The 25,935-nt window shown below is 46.2% G+C and overlaps 1 protein-coding gene across 1 annotated transcript in view; it reads left to right on the forward strand.

Annotated features, from left to right (window-relative positions):
- Positions 1–25,935, forward strand: part of fndc7b (fibronectin type III domain containing 7b) — a 51,527-nt gene that overhangs the window by 21,272 nt on the left and 4,320 nt on the right. Inside the window, exons 22-46 of the mRNA XM_031838038.1 lie at positions 1,193–1,453; positions 1,633–1,896; positions 3,318–3,578; positions 3,718–3,981; positions 4,179–4,439; positions 4,772–5,032; positions 6,856–7,122; positions 7,370–7,630; positions 10,266–10,523; positions 10,733–10,999; positions 11,287–11,547; positions 11,958–12,221; positions 12,484–12,744; positions 13,192–13,452; positions 13,607–13,867; positions 14,837–15,100; positions 15,336–15,596; positions 16,010–16,270; positions 16,518–16,778; positions 16,920–17,180; positions 17,493–17,750; positions 19,469–19,729; positions 19,888–20,160; positions 21,699–21,959; positions 24,402–24,662. Coding sequence (XP_031693898.1) covers positions 1,193–1,453; positions 1,633–1,896; positions 3,318–3,578; positions 3,718–3,981; positions 4,179–4,439; positions 4,772–5,032; positions 6,856–7,122; positions 7,370–7,630; positions 10,266–10,523; positions 10,733–10,999; positions 11,287–11,547; positions 11,958–12,221; positions 12,484–12,744; positions 13,192–13,452; positions 13,607–13,867; positions 14,837–15,100; positions 15,336–15,596; positions 16,010–16,270; positions 16,518–16,778; positions 16,920–17,180; positions 17,493–17,750; positions 19,469–19,729; positions 19,888–20,160; positions 21,699–21,959; positions 24,402–24,662 — 6,555 coding nt within the window. The remainder of the gene's footprint in view (positions 1–1,192; positions 1,454–1,632; positions 1,897–3,317; positions 3,579–3,717; positions 3,982–4,178; positions 4,440–4,771; positions 5,033–6,855; positions 7,123–7,369; positions 7,631–10,265; positions 10,524–10,732; positions 11,000–11,286; positions 11,548–11,957; positions 12,222–12,483; positions 12,745–13,191; positions 13,453–13,606; positions 13,868–14,836; positions 15,101–15,335; positions 15,597–16,009; positions 16,271–16,517; positions 16,779–16,919; positions 17,181–17,492; positions 17,751–19,468; positions 19,730–19,887; positions 20,161–21,698; positions 21,960–24,401; positions 24,663–25,935) is intronic.

The following is a 25,935-nucleotide window of genomic DNA, read 5'->3' on the forward strand; positions in this document are numbered from 1 at the left end:
GTTTTAAAAGAAAACATGAATCATCAGTGTACAATGACACCTGTTTTTAAGCCACAGATTTCTAATTCCTTAATATTATTGTTGGATCTAATTTTAACAGCTAACATTTCGATGGCAATAATAAATAAATATGCTGATAGTGGACAACCTTGTTTTACTCCTCTAGACAGTTTAAAACTTTCTGAGATGTAGCCATTATTTACTATTTTACACCTAGGTATTACTATACATAACTTTAACCCATTTGATAAGAGATTCCCCAAAATGGAAATATTCTATTTGTTTATATATAAACTCCAGTTGTACTTTATCAGAAGCCTTTTCAAAATCAGCTATGAAAACCAGGCCTGGTGTCTCATACCTCTATTCTATTTCCAGTACTTGTCTTATATTATTTGCAATGTATCGTCCATGTAAAACACCTGTCTGATTAGGATGAATAATATCTGACAATAACTTTTTAATTCTATGTGCCAAGCATTTAGCTAGGATTTTTGCATCACAACACTGAAGTGTAAGAGGCCTCCAATTTTTTTTATGGACTGGATCTTTATATATACCACTTGGGTCCTGTTTAAGTAATAATTATATCAGGCCTTCTTGTTGCGTGTCTGATAATATACCATTTATATAGAAGTGGTTAAAACATGCTAATAATGGTCCTCTGAGTATATCAAAAAAAAGTTTGAGCCTGTAATCGAACGCACACATGATGATGCTCCAGATACTCAACTAGTCTAAAGGCCAGTTTTATTGCTTCTTTAATCAGCACCACAGTTTTCAGCTGTGCTAACATAATTGCAAAAGGGTTTTCTAATTGATCAATTAGCCTTTTAAGATGCTAAACTTTGATTAGCTAACAAAACATGCCACTGGAACACAGGAGTGGTTGCTGATAATGCACCTCTGTACGCCTATGTAGATATTTCATAAAGAATCTGCCGTTTCCAGCTACAATAGTCATTTACAACATTAACCATGTCTACATTGTATTTCTGATAAATGTTATGTTATTTTAATTTCTAACTGACCCTAAACTTTTGAACGGTATTGTACATGCAAAACCCAATACTGTACATCCAAAGACCAACTCAATCGCACACAAAGGCCTGGCAAACTACATCCCTAAACTCAGACCGAAATCCTTCACACACACCATACTGACTAATCCTCGTCTCCCCGCTCTCCTCAGCTCCCTGCCCCCCTACGGCCCTCAGCGTTCAGTCCTCTTGCAGCTCTGACAACATCTCTGTCTCCTGGGTGGCATCACATGGTTCCATCTCCTACACGGCTGTCGCCGTGAGCAATGAGGGCCACTGGTTGTCATGTAACACCAGCACAACAGCATGTGATATCTCAGGACTGTTGTGTGGACAGAAGTACCAAGTCTACGCTGCTGGAGTGGATAACAGCTGTGTAGGAGCCAAAAGCAACATGTACATTGTCGATACTGGTATGTGTTTTTCTGAGGACTGGGACTAGATCTTGGGATAGAAAAATCCCACCACTTGTTACTGTCCTATTTACTGTTAAGAACACATCATAACACAGCTATACTATTGGAACAGAGCGAGCTCTTTAAAATAAACTTTGGATTCAACAGACCTCTGACCCTCCTCTCTCTCCTCCCAGCTCCCTGTGTTCCCACGGACGTGCAGAATGCCCTGGACTGCTTATCAGGTGTCCTCACTATCACCTGGCAACAGAGCGGCTACACCCCCAACCACTACCACGCCGAACTGACGAGCAGCGAGGGTTTGCTGACCGTGTGCGACACGAATGTGACCACCTGTGTGGTTTCCAGAATGCAGTGCGGTCTGACCTACAGTGTTGTGGTGGTGGCTCACGACGATGTGTGCAACAGCTCCTACAGCCCAGCACAGCAGGTCACAGCAGGTAGGATTCACCTCTACTGAAACACACCATGGTCAATACTTATTGGCCATACATAGAAATAGTGGCATTCAGGGATATATTGATGACTACTAGAGAAATTAGTATCCTTGAGATACATTACAAAGTACTTAAAATAATCATTCTTCACTATGACTAAAAGTATGTGGACACCTGCTCGTCGAACATCTCATTCCAAAATCATGGGCATTAACATGGAGTTGGTCCCCCCTTTGCTGCTATAACAGTCTCCTCTCTTCTGGGAAATCTTTCCACTAGATGTTGGAACATTGCTGCAGGGACTTGCTCCATTCAGCCACAAGAGCATTAGTGAGGTCGGGCACTGATGTTGGATGATTAGGCCTGGCTCGCAGTCAGCGTTCCAATTCATCCCGAAGGTGTTCGATGGGGTTCGGGGCTTTGTGCAGGCCAGTCAAGTTCTTCCACACCGATCTCAACAAACCATTTCTGTATGGACCTTGCTTTGTGCACGGTGGCATTGTCATGCTGAAACAGGATAGGGCCTTCCCCAAACTGTTGACACTAAGTTGGAAGCACAGAATCGTCTAGAATGTCCTTGTATGCTGTAGCGTTAAGATTTCCCTTCACTGGAACTAAGGGGCCTAGCCCAAACTATGAAAAACATCATTATTCCTTCTCCACCAAACTTTACAGTTGGCACTATGCATTCGGGCAGGTAGCGTTCTCCTGGCATCCTCCAAACAGAGATTTGTCCGTCGGACTGCCAGATGGTGAAGCGTGATTCATCACTCCAGAGAATGCGTTTCCACTGCTCCAGAGTCCAATTGTGGCAAGCTTAACACCCCTCCAGCTGATGCTTGGCATTGCTCAAGGTGATCTTAGGCTTGTGTGTGGCTGCTCGGCCATGGAAACCCATTTCACTAAGCTCCCGACGAACAGTTATTGTACTATTGTTGCTTCTGACGGCAGTTTGGAACTCGGTAGTGAGTGTTGAAACCGAGGACAGACAATTTTTATGCACTGTGTGCACTTCAGCACTCGGCGGTCCCTTTCTGTGAGCTTGTGTGGCCTACCATTTTGTGGCTGAGCTGTTGTTGCTCCTAGACGTTTCCACTTCACAATAACAGCACTTACAGTTGACCGGGGCAGCTCTAGGAGGGCAGAAATTTGACGAACTGACTTGTTGGAAAGGTGGCATCCTATGACGGTGCCATGTTGAAAGTCACTGAGCTCTTCAGTAAGGCAATTCTACTGCCAATGTTTGTCTATGGAGATTGCATGACTGTGTGCTTGATTTAGACACCTGTCAGCAAGGGTGTGTCTGAAATAGCCAAATCTAATTTGAAGCGGTGTCCACATACTTTTGTATATATGGTGTATCTGCCTCTCTCTTCTCTTATTTTATCTTCTACTCTCTCCTGTTCTCTTCTACCCCCTCTCAGCTCCCTGCCCTCCAGATGCAGTCAGTGCCGTGGTGGACTGTGCCACCAACGTTGTCACGGTAACCTGGGAAAACAGCGTTGCCGAGGTGCTGTACACAGTTACTGCTGAATGTCCCAGTGGTCAGCACTATACCTGCAACGTCACGGGAATGGGCTGTGACCTCAGCACCCTGTCATGTGGCACAGAGTACAATGTGACTGTCACCCCGTCACATGGCGGCTGTGTCGGTGTCAACACACCGTCTCAGCTGGTCAAGACAGGTAGGGATCAATCAATCAATTAGTCAATCAGTTAGATGTCTGTAATTACATGTCAGTGACATTTCTGTACATCTGCATAAATACTCATGAACCCGACACACACATAAACACAGACACACTGCTCTCTCTCTCCTTGTAGCCCCCTGCGTACCCCGCCTCACCGATGTAGAGATGGACTGTCTATCAGATTCCGCCTGGGTGGTATGGGAGGAGTCAGCGGGTTCCGAGCTTTACGTTGCCGTGGCGACGGACAGCCAGGGGCAGACATTTGAGTGTAACTCAACCAACAGTAACACGTGCGCTGTGCCAGACCTGCACTGCGGACTTAACTTTACCTTTACCCTCACCGCCTTAGACCAACAGTGCTCCAGCGCACCTAGCAACGCTGTGGTGTCCGAGACAGGTGAGAGACTGACGTACTTAATGCATGAGGGTTGTTAACATTTATATTGAAGTAGCTGAAATGTATAATTAGCAGTATATTGTCCTAGTGACATTTATATTTGGTTGGCATTTTGGCATTTTTCACAGTGTTTGGTTGTACCACCTGTGTATACTGTATGTGCACCTCACTGAACCTCTGTCCCCCATCCCCCCCAGCCCCTTGCCCTCCCCAAGACACGCAGACCAAGGTGGGTTGTGAGAACCATACGGTGAGTGTGTCTTGGACCCCCAGTGTGGGAGCTCTGATGTACACGGCCACCCTGGACCGCACAGACGGAGAGACCACCTTCTGTACCACCGATGGGACAGGATGTGACATCACACAGCTGCCCTGCGGAGAGACGTACGTCCTGGTGGTAACCGCTGAGGGACGCACCTGTAACACCTCGGAGAGCATGGGGACTATTGTCAGAACAGGTACGCACACGCACGCACACACGTTTCTATCCTTGTGAGGACCTTGACAAAACACCTACTAACTGAGGACCAGTCTATCTATCTCACACATATTAAACACAGACAATACACCTCCTAAAATATTTAGCCACTCCACTGTCAGAGCTATTAGAACATCATTTTGTAGTCACAACAGTTACATATCTGACACAGACAGAGTACATATTAAGAAGTAGATGGGCACTCAACACTTCACCAAAAGCCATAGACCAGATCCCATTATAAACATCTCTCAGTCATGGCTTTACAGTGTTGCTGAAGGAAAGTGACTTTAGTTCTATTCTTCTCCACAGTACCCTGCACACCCCAGCGTCTGCAGGCCAATTTGAGCTGCAGCAGTAATGTGGCCAATATGATGTGGAACACCAGCCGTGGGGGTCAGCTCTACTCTGTAGAGGCTACCGGAACCGACGGACACGTTGCAGGATGCATGTCCCATGAGACCCGCTGTGATCTCACCGGCCTGCACTGCGGCCAGCACTACACCGCCACCATGGTGGCACGAGACAGTGACTGCACCAGCCCTGTGAGTGACACTGTGGAGCTCAAGACAGGTGAGGTCACAACACACATATGGGAAATGTAGAGACACTTTATAAGCAGACAGTTGAAATCAGAAGTCTACATACACTTAGGTTGAGGTCATTAAAACTCGTTTTTCAACCACTCCCCAAATTTCTTGTTAACAAACTATAGTTTTGGCAAGTCGGTTAGGACATCTACTTTGTGCATGACACAAGTAATCTTGACCCCCACGGCTGGTGTTCCACAGACACATTATTACACTTATAATTCACTGTATTACAATTCCAGTAGGTCAGAAGTTTACATACACTATGTTCACTGTGCCTTTAAACAGTTTGGAAAATTGCAGAAAATTACGTCATGGCTTTAGAAGCTTCTGATAGGCTAATTGACATCATTTGAGCCAATTGGAGGTGTACCTGTGGATGTATTTCAAGGCCTACCTTCAAACTCAATGCCTCTTTGCTTGACATCATGGGAAAATCTAAATAAATCAGCCAAGACCTCCACAAGTCTGGTTCATCCTTGGGAGCAATTTCCAAATGCCTGAAAGTACCACGTTCATCTGTACAAACAATAGTACCCAAGTATAAACATCATGGGACCACGCAGCCATCATACCGCTCAGGAAGGAGACGCGTTCGGTCTCCTAGAGATAAATGTACTTTGGTGCGAAAAGTACAAATCAATCCCAGAACAACAGCAAAGGACCTTGGAAAGATGCTGGAGGAAACAGGTAGAAAAGTATCTATATCCACAGTAAAACTAATCCTATATCGACATAACCTGAAAGGCCGCTCAGCAAGGAAGGAGCCACTGCTCCAAAATCTCCACAAAAAAGCCAGTACGGTTTGCGTCTGCACATGGGGACAAAGATCGTACTTTTTGGAGAAATATCCTCTGGTCCGATGAAACAAAATAGAATGTTTTGGCCATAATGACCATCATTATGTTTGGAGGAGAAACGGGGAGGCTTGCAAGCTGAAGAACACCATCCCAACCGTGAAGCACGGGGGTGGCAGCATCATGTTGTGGGGGTGCTTTGCTGCAGGAGGGACTGGTGCACTTCACAAAATAGATGGCATCATGAGGGAGGACAATTATGTGGATATATTGAAGCAAGACATCAGTCAGGAAGTTAAAGCTTGGTCGCAAATGGGTCTTCCAAATGGACAATGACCCAAAGCATAATTCCAAAGTTGTGGAAAAATGGCTTGAGGACAACAAAGTCAAGGTATTGGAGTGGCCATCATAAAGCCCTGACCTCAATACTATAGAACATTTGTGGGCAGAACTGAAAAAGTGTGTGCGAGCAAGGAGGCCTACAAACCTGACTCAGTTACACCAGCTCTGTCAAGAGGAATGGGCCAAAATTCTCCCAACTTATTGTGGAAAGCTTGTGGAAGGCTACCCAAAACGTTTGACCCAAGTTTAACAATTGAAAGGCAATGCTACCAAATACTAATTGAGTGTATGTAAACTTCTGACCCACTGGGAATGTGATGAAAGAAATAAAAGCTGAAAGAAATAATTCTCTCTACTATTATTCTGACATTTCACATTCTTAAATAAAGTGGTGATCCTAGCTGACCTAAGACAGGGAATTTTTACTAGGATTAAATGTCAGGAATTGTGAAAAACTGAGGTTAAATGTATTTGGCTAAGGTGTATGTAAACTTCCGACTTCAACTGTAGATATTCATAAACACTCACAGCGATGTAAAAAATCCAGCCCATTGGTGAACACTCATATAACATGCATACACTGCATAGTACACCGCACACTAAGCCCTGAGGTATCACCCTAAACCCAAACCTAACCATGTCCCTGTCTATCCCTCTACCCCTTCAGCACCCTGCATTCCTGCCACTGTGTCCACTGTGATGGACTGTACAGCCAACGCCATGCACGTGTCGTGGTCTAAGAGCTCGGGGGCTGACTCCTACATAGCCACCCTGCAGGACAGCGACGGAAGCTCCACCACCTGTCAAGCCCTGAGTGGAGCAGCCTCCTGTAACGTCACCACACTCGACTGTGGTCAGATCTACCATGTCACTGTAGCTGCCTCCGACGGATCATGCAGCAGCCCATCTACTGATGTCACCGACACCCACGCAGGTAGGAAGGGATAAGGAAGTCTCACACACAGTCCCTCTATCTAGAGGGAACCATACTTAGGTCAGTCTGTCAGTCTGCAGTCAAACATACATTTTCCTGAATATCCATTTCAGGGCCTGTTTTGTTCACCATTTATATCAATGTTGTAGGCAAAGCACTGAAAAACTGAACCTATATGACTTATATTTGACCTAACTTGTACTTCCGAGACTACTCTCTTCCTCTATCCTTCTCTCTCTTCCACCAGCACCCTGTGCGCCTCGTAACATCGAGACAGTGATGGACTGCGAGGCCCGTGTTGCCATGGTGTCCTGGTCTATGAGTGCCGGGACTGTGTCCTACGTGGCTACAGCCACCACCCTGTCCGGCCGCGCCGTCACCTGTGAGACCAGCAACACCTTCTGTGAGCTGGGGGGCCTGGCCTGCGGAGAGAGTTACTCTGTGTCTGTACAGGCCTGGGGAGAGAGCTGCAGTAGCATGGCTACCATGACAGGACAACTGGTCACTGGTCAGTTGATGCTTCCTCCATGTTATTGTATATCACCCTGACAAAAAAATACTTTAGAATGTAATGATATATACCGGTAACTTACAAAATAAAGGAAATACCAACATAAAGCATCTTAGTAGGGCGTTGGGCCACCACGAGCCAGAACAACTTCAATGCACCTTGGCATAGATTCTATATGTGTCTGGAACTCTATTAGACGGATGCATCACCATTATTCCACAATCAATTTCATAATTTGATGTTTTGTTGATGGTGCTGGACAACGCTGTAGTGCTGAGTGATTAACTGACATTATAGTTATTTTTAATTTTTTAAACAACTAATTGACCGATGTCAGTTCAATTATTTGAATTCCACTTTGCTCTATTTTTTCTGTGAGCTCAATGTGCAGATCAAACCTGAACTGTGCGTTGTAGTAGAGAGTTGTAGTTTTCAACAGGCTAATATTCTACATAGTTTAGCGTAGAAAATGTGGTATTAACTACAATGACCATAATCCATTGCATCTCTGCTTACACTTGTTCGGACTTATGTGGAGCAGATACGGAGACTGATAGAAGAAAGAACACATGATTGAGAGAGATAGAAAGAAGTTGCTTCGCAAGGGATTGATAGTTGGTATTCAGAAGTCATAAAAGTATGCCTTATTTACTTTGAATAACTACTAAAATAGTGATTTTGTCAGACAGCATAGGCAGCAGCTCTATAGAGATGAGATGATGACTTGGAATTAAATAATAGTCATCAAATAAAACAAATATACACAAATTGAAATATTTGATTAAGGTAATGTGATTATTTTTATTTCACCTTTATTTAACGAGGTAGGCTAGTTGAGAACAAGTTCTCATTTACAACTGCGACCTGGCCAAGATAAAGCAAAGCAGTGCGACACAAACAACAACACAGAGTTAAACATGGAATAAACAAACATGCAGTCAATAATACAATAGAAAATGTCTATATACAGTGTGTGCAAATGAGGTAGGATAAGGGAGGTAAGGCAATAAATAGGCCATAGTGGCAAAATAATTACAATATAGCAATTAAACACTGGAGTGATAGATGTGCAGAAGATGAGTGTGCAAGTAGAGATACTGGGGTGCAAAGGAGCAGAATAAATCAAATAAATAACAGTATGGTGATGAGGTAGTTGGATGGGCTATTTACAGATGGGCTATGTACAGGTGCAATGATCTGTGAGCTGCACTGACAGCTGGTGCTTAAAGTTAATGAGGGAGGGAGATATGAGTCTCCAGCTTCAGTGATTTTTGCAGTTCGTTCCAGTCATTGGCAGCAGAGAACTGGAAGGAAAGGCAGCCAAAGGAGGAATTGGCTTTTGGGATGACCAGTGAGATATACCTGCTGGAGCGAGTGCTACGAGTGGGTGCTGCTATGGTGACCAGTGAGCTGAGATAAGGTGGGGCTTTACCTAGCAAAGACTTACAGATGACCTAGAGCCAGTGGGTTTGGCAACGAATATGAAGCGAGGGCCAGCCAACAAGAGCATACAGGTCGCAGTGGTGGGTAGTATATGGGGCTATGGTGACAAAACAGATGGCACTGTGATAGACTGCATCCAATTTGCTGAGTAGTGTTGGAGACTATTTTGTAAATGACATCGCCAAAGTCAAGAATCAGTAGGATAGTCAGTTTTACAAGGGTATGTTTGGCAGCATGAGTGAAGGATGCTTTGTTGCGAAATAGAAAGCTGATTCTAGATTTAATTTTGGATTGGAGTCTGGAAGGAGAGTTTACAGTCTAACCAGACACCTATGTATTTGTAGTTGTCCACATATTCTAAGTCAGAACCGTCCAGAATAGTGATGTTGGACGGGCGGGCAGGTGTGGGCAGCGATCAGTTGAAGAGCATGCATTTAGTTTTCCTTGCATTTAAGAGCAGTTGGAGGCCATGGAAGGAGAGTTGTATGACATTGAAGCTCATGTGGAGGTTAGTTAACACAGTGTCCAAAGAAGAATAAATGATGGTTATTAAGTGATAAGCAGTAATGGGCAGTTACTGACACTTTTATTGTTTTATTCAGTGTTGTTACAGAATTCAACCCACATAATACATAGTGCATTTAATGTTAAAAAACAACAACATTGAAACCTAAATCGAAATCTGTGATAATTTTTTTATTATCAACGACTTCAAAAAGCACTAACCACTCAGCACTAAAACGGCGTCTCAGGCACCGCTCCAGAATCTCCCATAAGTATTAAATTGGGTTGAGATGTGGTGACTGAGACAGCCATGGCATATGGTTCACATCATTTTCAAGCTCATCAAACCGTTCAGTGACCACTCGTGCCCTGTGGATGGGGGTATTGTCATCCTATGGGGGAATAGCCATGGTAGCCATTGTAGCCAAAATAATGGGCTGGCCAGCATTTTTATACATGACCCTAAGCATGATGGGATGTTAATTGCTTAATTAACTCAGTAACCACACCATGTGTGGAAGCAACTGCTTTCAATACACTTTGTATCCCTCATTTACTCAAGTGCTTCCGTTATTTGGGCAGTTACCGATACACTAAACCTTCTACATGTGGTATAATATTGCAATTAGATCCATGCGATGGGATCTCCCCACTTCCAAGTCTACCTTATCTTGTCTGTTCTCAGAGCCCTGTGTACCTTTCCACCTGAGTGCTAAGTACAGCCTGACCATAGGCCAGGTGTTGTGGGATGTGAGTCAGGGTGCTACCCTGTACAGCGCTGAGGCAGTGACGGAGGAGGGTCACCTTATTAGCTGCAACACCAGTGACACCTACTGTGCCCTCTACAACATGGCCTGTAGCCAGGTGTACAACGTCACCGTCACCGCACACAACAACATCTGCCAAGGCATGGCTACGTCCAAGTCTATCAACCTCAAGACAGGTGAGTCCCTCTCACCTAGCTATGATAATACATAATACCCTACCCAGCTATAACACATAGACCAGTATAATGTACTGTACCACCGTGGCTACTGGATACACTCATATCTTTATATTATATTTTCATTTGAAACAGTATATCGAAGTTTTTCAAAGCAGCCATACCATCTGCATCGTTATCCATGGTGTCCCTTGTTGTGTGTGTTTCAGAGCCCTGTCCTCCCAACAATGTGGAGACAAGTGTTGACTGTGAGACTGGAACAGGCGCTATTTCTTGGGAGATGAGCGTTGGGGCAGTGGGATACATAGCATTCTTCAACGGACGCAATGGAGACTCTCTGTCCTGCCACACCTTGGCACACCACACTTCCTGTAGGGTAGAGGGACTGAACTGTGGCACAGTTTACTACGCCCGCGTCAGAGCCCTGGGAGACACTCTTAATAGCACCGACTCTACCACTGTTCTGCTGGCCTCAGGTCAGTAACATAGCAAGGGAACATTCCTTTAGTGGTGAGTACAGAAACAAATCTGAGATCAGGGACCTTATGTCTCAAGCATCTCAGAGTAGGAGAGCTGATTTAGGATCAGGTCCCTCATGTCCATATAATCTTATTGATTATGATCTAAAATGCTAAACTGATCTTAGATCAGTACTCTGAAACACTTGATACATAAAGCCCCAGTATAATTGCCATTAAGAAAATTCACTGGATATAGTAGACAATAGAAAAAGTACTAACGAGTTTCTCCGTCCCGTCCCCAGCTCCCTGTGTCCCCGCCAGCATGGAGGCAGAGGTGGACTGTGATAACGCCACGGCCCTGGTGACCTGGGGCTGGAGCAATGGAGCCCAGTCCTACATCCTCACTGCTTTGGGCAGCGACGGGCACCAGGCCTCCTGCCACACAGAGGAGAATTACTGCAACATGACCGAGCTGGCCTGTGGTGAGGACTACGAAATCACCCTGACCGCCATCAACCACAACTGCCAGGTGGAGACCCTGTCTGGGGTCAGCTTCAGCACACGTGAGTAGAGAGCACGGACACAGGAGCCTCAAACACTATTTATAAATAGAGGTTTATTGAGGAAAGTTGTTTTTTTACTTGCAATGATTGATATGTTGTAGTTTATCTACCTTAGTTGAATGCACTGACTATAAATCACTCTGGATAAGAGCATCTGCTAAAAGACCAAAATGTTAATGAAAGAAATAGAGCTGTGGTCACTAAATCACAGAATTGTCATAACTATTGTTGGATGCATGTACAATACAGTTCTCTAGTATCTACTAGCGCTAGTGTGTCATAGAAACCTGTACTGCGGTGCAGGTCTTTAGTGCCCTGTAATGCCTGTATGGTAATGTACAATAAGTTACCCTACTGTACAAACTCTCACATGGTCTGTATACTGACTCAATTTGACCTCTGACCCTTAGGTCCCTGCCCCCCCCTGCATGTGGGAGTGGACCTGCAGTGTGGGACCCACACTGCCACCTTGTCCTGGGAGCAGAGAGAAGGGCTGCAGTTCTATGTTGCTAGCGCCACCTCCAGGGCTGGAGGATCTACTGGGTCCTGCAACACTAGCAGCTCTAGCTGCCAGTTCCCTGCTCTGGACTGTGGGGAGACCTACAGCTTCACTGTGACCGCCCACAGTAGCCTGTGTCAGAGTGAACTCAGCAGCACTGTCGAGATCAAAACAGGTAAGACTTTTTCACCTGGTCAATCTACCTGTCAATCCCCTACTCTTCTACAATCTCTCACTGTTGTCATGTCCCTCTTGCATGTGCCTTATGTTGCACAATTCTGTGTACGTTTGATCAATTACGCACCTCCCAGCACTGACAGTTCTATGGTCAAAGAACAAAATGTATATACATTTATGTAGCAATATTCTTGCTATCAACAATTCAAAATTCAATGCAATAAAGAAACCAACCCAACCTTTCCCTTTCACCTGCGTAGAACCTTGCCAGCCAGACCAGGTGACAGCTACAGGGTCATGCGACATTGAGACAATGGTGGTTGTGGCGTGGGCCGAGGCCCAGGGGGCGGTGGTCTACATGGTGACGGCCATGGGAGACCTGGGATACATGACAGCGTTCCAGACCAATGAAAGCAGCCTGGAGGCGGAGCTGCCCTGCGGACAGACCTACAGCTTCACTGTGATTGGCCAGGACGAAAGTTGTGATAGCCCAATCAGTGATGCTGCAGAGTTCAGGACTGGTACGTGGAGATATTTAATAACTTCACAGAAATACACTCCTTATCTTTAGTGTTAAGTAAAGCAGGCTACGTATAATCTACTATCATGCTATGTATCTCATGTTCTAGATCTAGCCTATGTCCGTCCGTGCAGATGCACAGCTCAATTCTGTGTCTCCATGTGTGGGCCTTGATTATGGAAGCACATTCATGCCAAAACAAATCCAAACAAAGACTTTGCATCTGTTTACATACCCGGTCTCCTCCTGCAGCTATGACAGTATGTTGTCTAGGGCCAGGCTATAATTCAATTCAATTCAAGGGACTTTATTGGCATGGGAAACATATGTTTACATTGCCAAAGCAAGTGAAGTGGAATGGATAACAAAAGTGAAATAAACAATAAAAAGTGAACAGAAAATATTACAGTCACACAAGTCTATATGAGTGTTGTGTTTCTGTCCCCAGCCCCCTGTGTGCCCCAGCATGTGGAGAGCTATACTGTGTGTGAGAACAGCCTGGGCTCAGTGAGCTGGGCCGAGAGCGAAGGGGCGGAGTCCTACACCGCTGTCGCTGTCGGAACAGACGGCCACACCCACATGTGCACCACCAACTCTACCAGCTGCACCTGGGAGGACCTGCACTGTGGAGACCTCTACACCGTCCACGTCATCTCCAACGACTACCTGTGCAGCAGCTCCCCTAGCAACAGCACCACCGTACGCACAGGTAGGCACGACACACACCTACTCAGTCATACTATTGTCCCAGTTACCCCTTGTCTGTGGCACAGTTTTACCCACCACAGTTACCCACGTCTCCCCCATTGCCCAAATATTCATCCTGTTGGTGTTTAACTGTCTTGTTTTGTTATCTTCCACAGCTCCCTGCGTGCCCCAGAATCTGGTGCCCACTCTGGACTGTGGCAGGAGGGTTGGCTCCCTGACCTGGGACCTGAGCCACGGTGCAGACTTCTACATGGTGACTGCAGAGACCAACGCCGGCCACAAGGTGGAGCTGAGCACCAATGACACCAACGCTTACATCTCAGAGTTCCAGTGTGGTCAGGAGTACTACCTGTCTGCCCAGGCAGTGGATTCAGAGTGCAGGAGTGCACCCTCCCCCCCTGCAACACTCAGGACAGGTACATAACATCACACCCAGCCCACCTGCAACACTCAGGACAGGTACATAACATCACACCCAGCCCACCTGCAACACTCAGGACAGGTACATAACATCACACCCAGCCCACCTGCAACACTCAGGACAGGTACATAACATCACACTCTCCCCCCCTGCAACACTCAGGACAGGTACATAACATCACACCCAGCCCACCTGCAACACTCAGGACAGGTACATAACATCACACCCAGCCCACCTGCAACACTCAGGACAGGTACGTAACATCACACCTAGCCCACCTGCAACACTCAGGACAGGTACATAACATCACACTCTCCTCCCCTGCAACACTCAGGACAGGTACATAACATCACACCCAGCCCACCTGCAACACTCAGGACAGGTACATAACATCACACCCAGCCCACCTGCAACACTCAGGACAGGTACATAACATCACACTCTCCCCCCCTGCAACACTCAGGACAGGTACATAACATCACACCCAGCCCACCTGCATGACACAGATGTCATACATACACTCACAGACACTGTGTAGAACAATTAGTTACAGACAGGTACTGTGACAGGTGCTACACTGTTATTAAGCACACCAATGTAACCATAAACAAACGCAGGTTGACATTTATTGGGATGAATCTTGTCCTGGAAGCAGCTTTGCAGGGTGGTCACAAGCAGGCCTAGCCAAAAAGTCATAAACCTAACCCTAAACTTAACCCAAACCACACAGCTAACCTTATGCCTAACCCTAAATTAAGAACAAAAAGCACATTTTGGCCAATTTTGACTTTGTGGCTGGCCCATCAAGCGGATACTGCTCAGCTCTGCCTCCAGAACAATATTCATCCCAATAAATGTCAACTTGCTAAACAAACATGTCCACTTTCACCAAGCACACCTGTATGCCTTCTTAAAGATTTGAATCTGTGCATAACTCATATTCTTTTCATCTTCCCTCCTTCAGAGCCCTGCAATCCCACCTCCATCTCTAGCGCGATGGACTGTCTGTCCAACATCGCCGTGGTAATGTGGGCGGTGTCCGACGGTGGAGCCGAGTACTACACCGCCACGGTGGAACACGAGGACGGCCAATCAAAGAGCTGCATGTCGTCCAGCTTCCAGTGCGGCATGCCCGATCTGCGCTGTGGCCAGAACTATACCGTTACCGTCACCGCATCCAACCAACATTGTCACTCCGACCCCAGTGTCGTCAACACCCTGACCACAGGTGAGACAGACCACAGGACACTTCAACACAAGAGAGAAAGACCAGACTAGCAGAAGAGAGGTCCTTGCACAACTAACGAACTAAGAGACCATGCTAAACCGTGATAGAAATAAACATGTCACATATGGACCAGAGACCAGGCAGGGTACAGAGGTCTCTGAATCCACATCCAAAGACTACCAAAACGCATATGTTCCCTCTCAAAAGATTAACCCTTCTCGGTCCCTCTCCACAGTTCCCTGTGTCCCTACCCATGTTGTGGCCGTTATGGACTGTTCTGACAACACAGCCTCAGTGACCTGGAGCCCCACCCAGGGCGCGCTGTCCTACAGAGCCGTGGCTCAAAGCCCCCGCGGCGCCCTCTCCTCCTGCGAGAGCACTGACCCACAATGCATCCTGGCCAACCTGATCTGCGGAGTGCCCTACACCGTGCAGGTGGTGGCGGTGAACGAGCGCTGCTCCAGCCTGCCCAGCCACTTGGCAGAGTTCCAGACAGGTGAGATACTGTACACACCAGGTAGTACCTGTACACTGCATACACAGTCAGAACACAGCACATAGTAGGTCTAACTGTACACAAAAGGTAGTACCTGTACACTGCATACACAGTCAGAACACAGAGCACACAGTAGGTCTAACTGTACACACCAGGTAGTACCTGTACACTGCATACACAGTCAGAACACAGAGCACATAGTAGGTCTAACTGTACTCAACAGGTCAAACAGCCCAGGTTGATACTGTAAAAGTTTGGCCGATAGAAAAATCACCTCATCTCACCTTTAGTCTCACCCACACCTTATATATAATTCTCTCATTTACGGTCGGTCTTCCACGCTCTAGTGTCTACCAATGTACTATTCTCTCTGTATCACTTTCCCACTCATACGACGCTCCTCTCCCCTGCAGTCCCCTGTACCCCTGAGATCACTGGGGTTCTCCTGGACTGCTATACAGACTCAGTTCTGCTGGAGTGGGCCTACGCTGAGGGAGCTGTGTCCTACACCGCCACGGCTCAGTCAGGGGACGAACAGACAGCCACCTGCAACACAAACCACACCAACTGTGAACTTATGGAGTTAGCCTGTGGACAGACATACACTGTCATCTTGAGGGCATCTGATGGTCAGTGTGACAGCTTCCAGAGCACAAGTGTGAAAGTGTCATCAGGTGAGTTAACTATACTAGACACAACAACTACCATTATATAATGCAGATGCCAGAAGGAGACAATTATGCGAGAGATATCACTGATCCAGCATACCGTAATAACTCATCAGCATCGATTTGAAAAATATTAGTATATTAATGCTATTGTTAGCATTAACATTCATACAGTTCTCATTTCAAGTGAACGCATCATAAAATGTTAGCAACGTGAATATTGGTCTCTCTCTCTCCTCCTCTCCCTTCCCAGTCCCCTGTCCTCCCCAGGCTGTTGTATCGCAGCTTAACTGTTTAGCTAACTCAGCCCGTGTTGAGTGGGAGAGCAGCAGTGGAGTAGACTCCTACAGCGTCCAGGCCATGAGCATGGAGGGAGACGTGACCTCCTGCGAGACCGATGGAAACGTCTGTTCCATATTGGACCTCGTCTGCGGCTCCACCTACAACATCAGTGTCAACGCCGTGAGCAACGAGTGCAACGTATCAGAGAGCACCCTCATACAGATGCAGACAGGTTAGTCCTGCCCCTGACGATAACACATCCTCTCCTGTGACCTGTCACCCTCTCATTCCAACCGTGTGTTTATACTGTATACAGTACGTACTGTATGTGCACGGTGGATGTACCTGTGTACTCTCTCTCCTTCTCTCTCAGCGCCCTGTGTACCTGAGCAGTTGGAGGCCAATATGGACTGTGACTCTGGCTCTGTGTCAGTATCTTGGGAGCCTAGCAACGGTGCCACCTCCTACACAGCTGTTGCCCAGGGCAACGGTGGCTACGCATCATCATGCAACAGCAGTGACACCTCTTGCCAGTTCCCTGAGCTGCTGTGTGGCCTGTCCTACAGCATCACCGTTCAAGCCTCTGACGATGTGTGTAACAGCGCAGACAGCAGCGCCGTACAACTCAACACATGTAAGGTCGTCACCCTACATGTAGCATTTAGTGTACCTCGACACAGGTAGATTCATTATAATAGAGAACAGCTGCACACACCTGCTGGTGGGTAACTTCATGTAGCCAGACACTCAGCTTCAATGCAATTGATTGAATGTTTGATCAATGTTTGGGCAGCAAGCTGCCATTGTTAGGGTTTTGTCTGGGTCGTCACACACCACAGATTATTGCAGATGCCCCAGTATTTCCAGAACCCTATATTCCCCTCTAACCGGGTATGTTTTCTGCAGTAGATTCCTTTCTAACCTCTAAGGGTTTCTCTGTGTGCAGTACTCTGTGAGCCCCAGAATGTCAGTGCTCAGATGGAGTGCGGAAGCAACGCTGGACTGGTGTCATGGGAACAGGGAGAGCTTGTGTCTTCCTACCTGGTGCGTGCGGTCAGCCCCGACGGACACCGGACCCAGTGTGACAGCAACGCCACCAGCTGCAGACTACCCAGCATGCACTGTGGGCAACAGTACAACCTAACCGTCACAGCCCAGGACGGGAGTTGTGACAACAGCAATGCGTACCTGAGCCTGCAGTCTGGTAGGTTATTGATTGATTGAACTATCAGTCTCAATTAACCAAAAGATGCCACAATACATACAGTGGGGCAAAAAAGTATTTAGTCAGCCACCAATTGTGCAAGTTCTCCCACTTAAAAAGATGAGAGAGGCCTGTAATTTTCATCATAGGTACACTTCAACTATGACAGACAAAATGAGAAAACAAATCCAGAAAATCACATTGTAGGATTTTTTATGAATTTATTTGCAAATTATGGTGGAAAATAAGTATTTGGTCAATAACAAAAGTTAATCTCAATACTTTGTTATATACCCTTTGTTGGCAATGGCAGAGGTCAAACGTTTTCTTTAAGTCTTCACAAGGTTTTCACACACTGTTGCTGGTATTTTGGCCCATTCCTCCATGCAGCTCTCCTCTAGAGCAGTGATGTTTTGTGGCTGTTGCTGGGCAACACGGACTTTCAACTCCCTCCAAAGATTTTCTATGGGGTTGAGATCTGGAGACTGGCTAGGCCACTCCAGGACCTTGAAATGCTTCTTACGAAGCCACTCCTTCATTGCTCGGGCAGTGTGTTTGGGATCATTGTCATGGTGAAAGACCCAGCCACGTTTCATCTTCAAAGCCCTTGCTGATGGAAGGAGGTTTTCACTCAAAATCTCACGATACATGGCCCCATTCATTCTTTCCTTTACACGGATCAGTCGTCCTGGTCCCTTTGCAGAAAAACAGCCTCAAAGCATGATGTTTCCACCCCCATGCTTCACAGTGGGTATGGTGTTCTTTGGATGCAAACTCAGCATTCTTTGTCCTCCAAACACGACGAGTTGAGTTTTTACCAAAAAGTTATATTTTGGTTTCATCTGACCATATGACATTCTCCCAATCTTCTTCTGGATCATCCAAATGCTCTCTAGCAAAATTCAGACGGGCCTGGACATGTACTGGCTTAAGCAGGGGGACACGTCTGGCACTGCAGGATTTGAGTCCCTGGCGGCGTAGTGTGTTACTGATGGTAGGCTTTGTTACTTTGGTCCCAGCTCTCTGCAGATCATTCACTAGGTCCCGCCGTGTGGTTCTGGGATTTTTGCTCACCGTTCTTGTGATCATTTTGACCCCACGGGGTGAGATCTTGTGTGGAGCCCCAGATCAAGGGAGATTATCAGTGGTCTTGTATGTCTTCCATTTCCTAATAATTGCTCCCACAGTTGATTTCTTCAAACCAAGCTGCTTACCTATTGCAGATTCAGTCTTCCCAGCCTGGTGCAGGTCTACAATTTTGTTTCTGGTTTCCTTTGACAGCTCTTGGGTCTTGGCCATAGTGGAGTTTGAGGTTGTGGACAGATGTATTTTATACTGATAACAAGTTCAAACAGGTGCCATTAATACAGGTAATGAGTGGAGGACAGAGGAGCCTCTTAAAGAAGAAGTTACAGGTCTGTGAGAGCCAGAAATCTAGCTTGTTTGTAGGTGACCAAATACTTATTTTCCACCATAATTTGCAAATAAATTCATAAAAAATCCTACAATGTGATTTTCTGGATTTTTTTTCTTCTCATTTTGTCTGTCATAGTTGAAGTGTACCTATGATGACAATTACAGGCCTCATCTTTTTAAGTGGGAGAACTTGCACAATTGGTGGCTGACTAAATACCTTTTTGCTCCTCTGTAAGAGTACATCAGAATGCGGAGACAATTAAAATGTTCTTCCATTCTCTCTCCTCCCTGTCTCTTTTCAGTCCCCTGTAACCCCACCAATGTGCAGGCATCCCTCCAGTGCCTCTCTAACTCTGCAGCGGTGACATGGGAGCGGGCTAGCGGCGCGGTGTTGTACCAGGCTGTTGGCACAACAGATGGAGGCCACCAGGCGATGTGTAACAACAGTCAGACACACTGTGATCTGAGCGGACTGCAGTGTGGACAGACCTACAACGTCACTGTTGTCTCCAAAGACGACACCTGCAGCAGCGTAGACAGCGACACGGCACACGTCAGGACAGGTAAAGGGAGAATTGACCTCTACATTACAGCAGATTGGAGTTTGAATTATTCAATCTTGTTCGGTGGGCAGCTCTGCCTTGATGCAGAAACAAATGTGACACCACTATAGGTTTAGAAACCTGAGATTATCACTAGCCTCCTCTGTCTCTCCTCGCAGCTCCCTGCCCTTCCCAGGACGTGGCTGTGGATGTACAGTGTGCCGCCGGCTCCATGATGGTCACATGGTCCGCCAACCCTAACGCCGAATCCTTCCATGTGACGGCTGTGACCAGCGGCTCCGCCGACCTGTCATGTGACTCCAGGGGTCTTCCAATAAGAACCGGGTGTTCCATTGAGAACCTTCCATGTGGACACCTCTACAGCGTCACAGTTACCTCCATCAGAGGTGGCTGTAAGAGCAAAGTCAGTGGTGCCGTAACGGTTTCCTCAGGTAAGACCAGAACACAGGTGACCCCCACACTGCATTCATAGGAAGTGTTACACACACACACACTGCATTCATAGGGGAGTGTTACACACACACACACACACACACACACACACACACTGCATTCATAGGGGAGTGTTACACACACACACTGCATTCATAGGGGAGTGTTACACACACACACACTGCATTCATAGGGGAGTGTTACACACACACACTGCATTCATAGGGGAGTGTTACACACACACACTGCATTCATAGGGGAGTGTTACACACACACTGCATTCATAGGGGAGTGTTACACACACACACTGCATTCATAGGGGAGTGTTACACACACACTACATTCATAGGGGAGTGTTACACACACTGCATTCATAGGGGAGTGTTACACACACTGCATTCATAGGGGAGTGTTACACACACACTACATTCATAGGGGAGTGTTACACACACTGCATTCATAGGGGAGTGTTACACACACACACTGCATTCATAGGGGAGTGTTACACACACACTACATTCATAGGGGAGTGTTACACACACTGCATTCATAGGGGAGTGTTACACACACTGCATTCATAGGGGAGTGTTACACACACACTACATTCATAGGGGAGTGTTACACACACTGCATTCATAGGGGAGTGTTACACACACACACTGCATTCATAGTGGAGTGTTACACACACTGCATTCATAGGGGAGTGTTACACACACTGCATTCATAGGGGGGTGTTACACACACTGCATTCATAGGGAAGTGTTACACACACTGCATTCAGAGGGGAGTGTTACACACACTGCATTCATAGGGGAGTGTTACACACACTGCATTCATAGGGGAGTGTTACACACACACTACATTCATAGGGGAGTGTTACACACACTGCATTCATAGGGGAGTGTTACACACACACTACATTCATAGGGGAGTGTTACACACACACTACATTCATAGGGGAGTGTTACACACACTGCATTCATAGGGGAGTGTTACACACACTGCATTCATAGGGGAGTGTTACACACACTGCATTCATAGGGGAGTGTTACACACACTGCATTCATAGGGGAGTGTTACACACACTGGATTTATAGGGGAGTGTTACACACACTGCATTCATAGGGGAGTGTTACACACACTGCATTCATAGGGGAGTGTTACACACAGTCTCCAGGAGGAACGAGATTATTCCATCCACACCTGCTGTGTAGACCAGAACCGAACGAAAAGAAACACTCCTTTTTATGTGCGTGCTTTTCCCTTTTCTCCATGGATGTAGAACAGTAGGACAAACAGTAGAACCAACAGTAGGACAAACAGTAGAACAAACAGTAGAACAAACAGTAGAACAAACATTAGAACAAACAGTAGAACAGTAGAACAAACAGTAGAACCAACAGTAGAACAAACAGTAGAACAAACAGTAGAACAAACAGTAGAACAAACATTAGAACAAACAGTAGAACAGTAGAACAAACAGTAGAACCAACAGTAGAACAGTACCTTTAAAACCTTTTATTCTCCCCTTCCACAGCTCCATGTGTCCCCCAGAATGCTAAAGGTAGTCTGGACTGTATTTCTAACTCTGTCTGGGTGTCTTGGGATGCCTCCACCGGGGCTCAGACATACACAGTCCTGGCCAACGGCGGCGGAGGTGTTAACTCCACCTGCACTTCTTATTCTACTGCCTGTAATGTTCCTGACCTGGCCTGCGGAACCCAGTACACCTTCCATGTGACTGCTGTCAACACACACTGTCAGAGCTCACCCAGTAATACCTTCCAGATCGAGACAGGTACGTTACACACTGTCAGAGCTCACCCAGTAATACCTTCAGATCGAGACAGGTACGTTACACACTGTCAGAGCTCACCCAGTAATACCTTCAGATCGAGACAGGTACGTTACACACTGTCAGAGCTCACCCAGTAATACCTTCAGATCGAGACAGGTACGTTACACACTGTCAGAGCTCACCCAGTAATACCTTCAGATCGAGACAGGTACGTTACACACTGTCAGAGCTCACCCAGTAATACCTTCAGATCGAGACAGGTACGTTACACACTGTCAGAGCTCACCCAGTAATACCTTCAGATCGAGACAGGTACGTTACACACTGTCAGAGCTCACCCAGTAATACCTTCAGATCGAGACAGGTACGTTACACACTGTCAGAGCTCACCCAGTAATACCTTCAGATCGAGACAGGTACGTTACACACTGTCAGAGCTCACCCAGTAATACCTTCAGATCGAGACAGGTACGTTACACACTGTCAGAGCTCACCCAGTAATACCTTCGGATCGAGACAGGTACGTTACACACTGTCAGAGCTCACCCAGTAATACCTTCAGATCGAGACAGGTACGTTACACACTGTCAGAGCTCACCCAGTAATACCTTCAGATCGAGACAGGTACGTTACACACTGTCAGAGCTCACCCAGTAATACCTTCAGATCGAGACAGGTACGTTACACACTGTCAGAGCTCACCCAGTAATACCTTCAGATCGAGACAGGTACGTTACACACTGTCAGAGCTCACCCAGTAATACCTTCAGATCGAGACAGGTACGTTACACACTGTCAGAGCTCACCCAGTAATACCTTCAGATCGAGACAGGTACGTTACACACTGTCAGAGCTCACCCAGTAATACCTTCAGATCGAGAAAGGTACGTTACACACTGTCAGAGCTCACCCAGTAATACCTTCAGATCGAGACAGGTACGTTACACACTGTCAGAGCTCACCCAGTAATACCTTCAGATCGAGACAGGTACGTTACACACTGTCAGAGCTCACCCAGTAATACCTTCAGATCGAGACAGGTACGTTACACACTGTCAGAGCTCACCCAGTAATACCTTCAGATCGAGACAGGTACGTTACACACTGTCAGAGCTCACCCAGTAATACCTTCAGATCGAGACAGGTACGTTACACACTGTCAGAGCTCACCCAGTAATACCTTCAGATCGAGACAGGTACGTTACACACTGTCAGAGCTCACCCAGTAATACCTTCAGATCGAGACAGGTACGTTACACACTGTCAGAGCTCACCCAGTAATACCTTCAGATCGAGACAGGTACGTTACACACTGTCAGAGCTCACCCAGTAATACCTTCAGATCGAGACAGGTACGTTACACACTGTCAGAGCTCACCCAGTAATACCTTCAGATCGAGACAGGTACGTTACACACTGTCAGAGCTCACCCAGTAATACCTTCAGATCGAGACAGGTACGTTACACACTGTCAGAGCTCACCCAGTAATACCTTCAGATCGAGACAGGTACGTTACACACTGTCAGAGCTCACCCAGTAATACCTTCAGATCGAGACAGGTACGTTACACACTGTCAGAGCTCACCCAGTAATACCTTCAGATCGAGACAGGTACGTTACACACTGTCAGAGCTCACCCAGTAATACCTTCAGATCGAGACAGGTACGTTACACACTGTCAGAGCTCACCCAGTAATACCTTCAGATCGAGACAGGTACGTTACACACTGTCAGAGCTCACCCAGTAATACCTTCAGATCGAGACAGGTACGTTACACACTGTCAGAGCTCACCCAGTAATACCTTCAGATCGAGACAGGTACGTTACACACTGTCAGAGCTCACCCAGTAATACCTTCAGATCGAGACAGGTACGTTACACACTGTCAGAGCTCACCCAGTAATACCTTCAGATCGAGACAGGTACGTTACACACTGTCAGAGCTCACCCAGTAATACCTTCAGATCGAGACAGGTACGTTACACTCTAATTGTTCTTTATGATTTTGTGCTCAGACTCAGGTTCAAATCAAATTCTGTTCAGTTCATGGGCAATAAAATATTAATTTATAAATTTTTATTTATTTTATTTTTATTTTTTATTTCACCTTTATTTAACCAGGTAGGCTAGTTGAGAACAAGTTCTCATTTGCAACTGCGACCTGGCCAAGATAAAGCATAGCAGTGTGAGCATACAACAAAGAGTTACACATGGAGTAAACAATTAACAAGTCAATAACACAGTAGAAAACGAAGGGGGGGTCTATATACAATGTGTGCAAAAGGCATGAGGAGGTAGGCAAATAATTACAATTTTGCAGATTAACACTGGAGTGATAAATGACCTCACAGTAGTCTTAACAGTCCTATCTCCTAACCTGACTGTTCTCTGGCGGTGTACAGTCTGTGACTCTATAACTGAACTACTTTCTTCTCTTTAGGTCCTTGCGCCCTGAAAACCATCACCGCGGTGAACGCATGCCATAGCAGCAGTATCGTGGTTAGCTGGGAGCATACAGAGTTATCTCCTACCATCGTGGCGACGGCAGAGGGACAAGACCAATCCATGTTCACCTGTAACAGCACGTCCACTTCCTGTGAGCTCATGGGAGTGCGCTGCGGCATGCACTACACCATCATCGTCTCCGTCCCCTCCGACAAGTGCAGCACCTTGAGGAGCCCACCAAAAAAGATCAACACAGGTAACTAGACCACTCCACCACTAGGACACCTTACTCTTGGTCAACACCGGTATCTAGAGTTCTCCACCACGGCACTAGAATCAACACAGGTATCTAGAGTTCTCCACCACGACACTAGAATCCACACAGGTATCTAGAGTTCTCCACCACGACACTAGAATCAACACAGGTATCTAGAGTTCTCCACCACGGCACTAGAATCAACACAGGTATCTAGAGTTCTCCACCACGACACTAGAATCAACACAGGTATCTAGAGTTCTCCACCACGACACTAGAATCAACACAGGTATCTAGAGTTCTCCACCACGACACTAGAATCAACACAGGTATCTAGAGTTCTCCACCACGACACTAGAATCAACACAGGTATCTAGAGTTCTCCACCGTGACAGAATAATCAACATAGGAAGCTGGAGTTCTCCACCACGACAACAGGACATATTAGGATACCCCACCTCTATATTGTGACGTATAAAGATTCATTACCCATGGTCAACACAGGAAGTAAAAAGTACCCCACCTCTATATTGTGACATATAAAGATTCATTACCCATGGTCAACACAGGAAGTAAAAAGTACCCCACCTCTATATTGTGACATATAAAGATTCATTACCCATGGTCAACACAGGAAGTAAAAAAGTACCCCACCTCTATATTGTGACGTATAAAGATTCATTACCCATGGTCAACACAGGAAGTAAAAAAGTACCCCACCTCTATATTGTGACATATAAAGATTCATTACCCATGGTCAACACAGGAAGTAAAAAAGTACCCCACCTCTATATTGTGACGTATAAAGATTCATTACCCATGGTCAACACAGGAAGTAAAAAAGTACCCCACCTCTATATTGTGACATATAAAGATTCATTACCCATGGTCAACACAGGAAGTAAAAAGTACCCCACCTCTATATTGTGACGTATAAAGATTCATTACCCATGGTCAACACAGGAAGTAAAAAGTACCCCACCTCTATATTGTGACGTATAAAGATTCATTACCCATGGTCAACACAGGAAGTAAAAAGTACCCCACCTCTATATTGTGACGTATAAAGATTCATTACCCATGGTCAACACAGGAAGTAAAAAGTACCCCACCTCTATATTGTGACGTATAAAGATTCATTACCCATGGTCAACACAGGAAGTAAAAAGTACCCCACCTCTATATTGTGACGTATAAAGATTCATTACCCATGGTCAACACAGGAAGTAAAAAGTACCCCACCACTATATTGTGACGTATAAAGATTCATTAT

The sequence above is a fragment of the Oncorhynchus kisutch genome, linkage group LG13 (genome assembly GCF_002021735.2).
Source record: "Oncorhynchus kisutch isolate 150728-3 linkage group LG13, Okis_V2, whole genome shotgun sequence".
In the NCBI taxonomy this organism is placed as follows: Eukaryota; Metazoa; Chordata; class Actinopteri; order Salmoniformes; family Salmonidae; genus Oncorhynchus; species Oncorhynchus kisutch.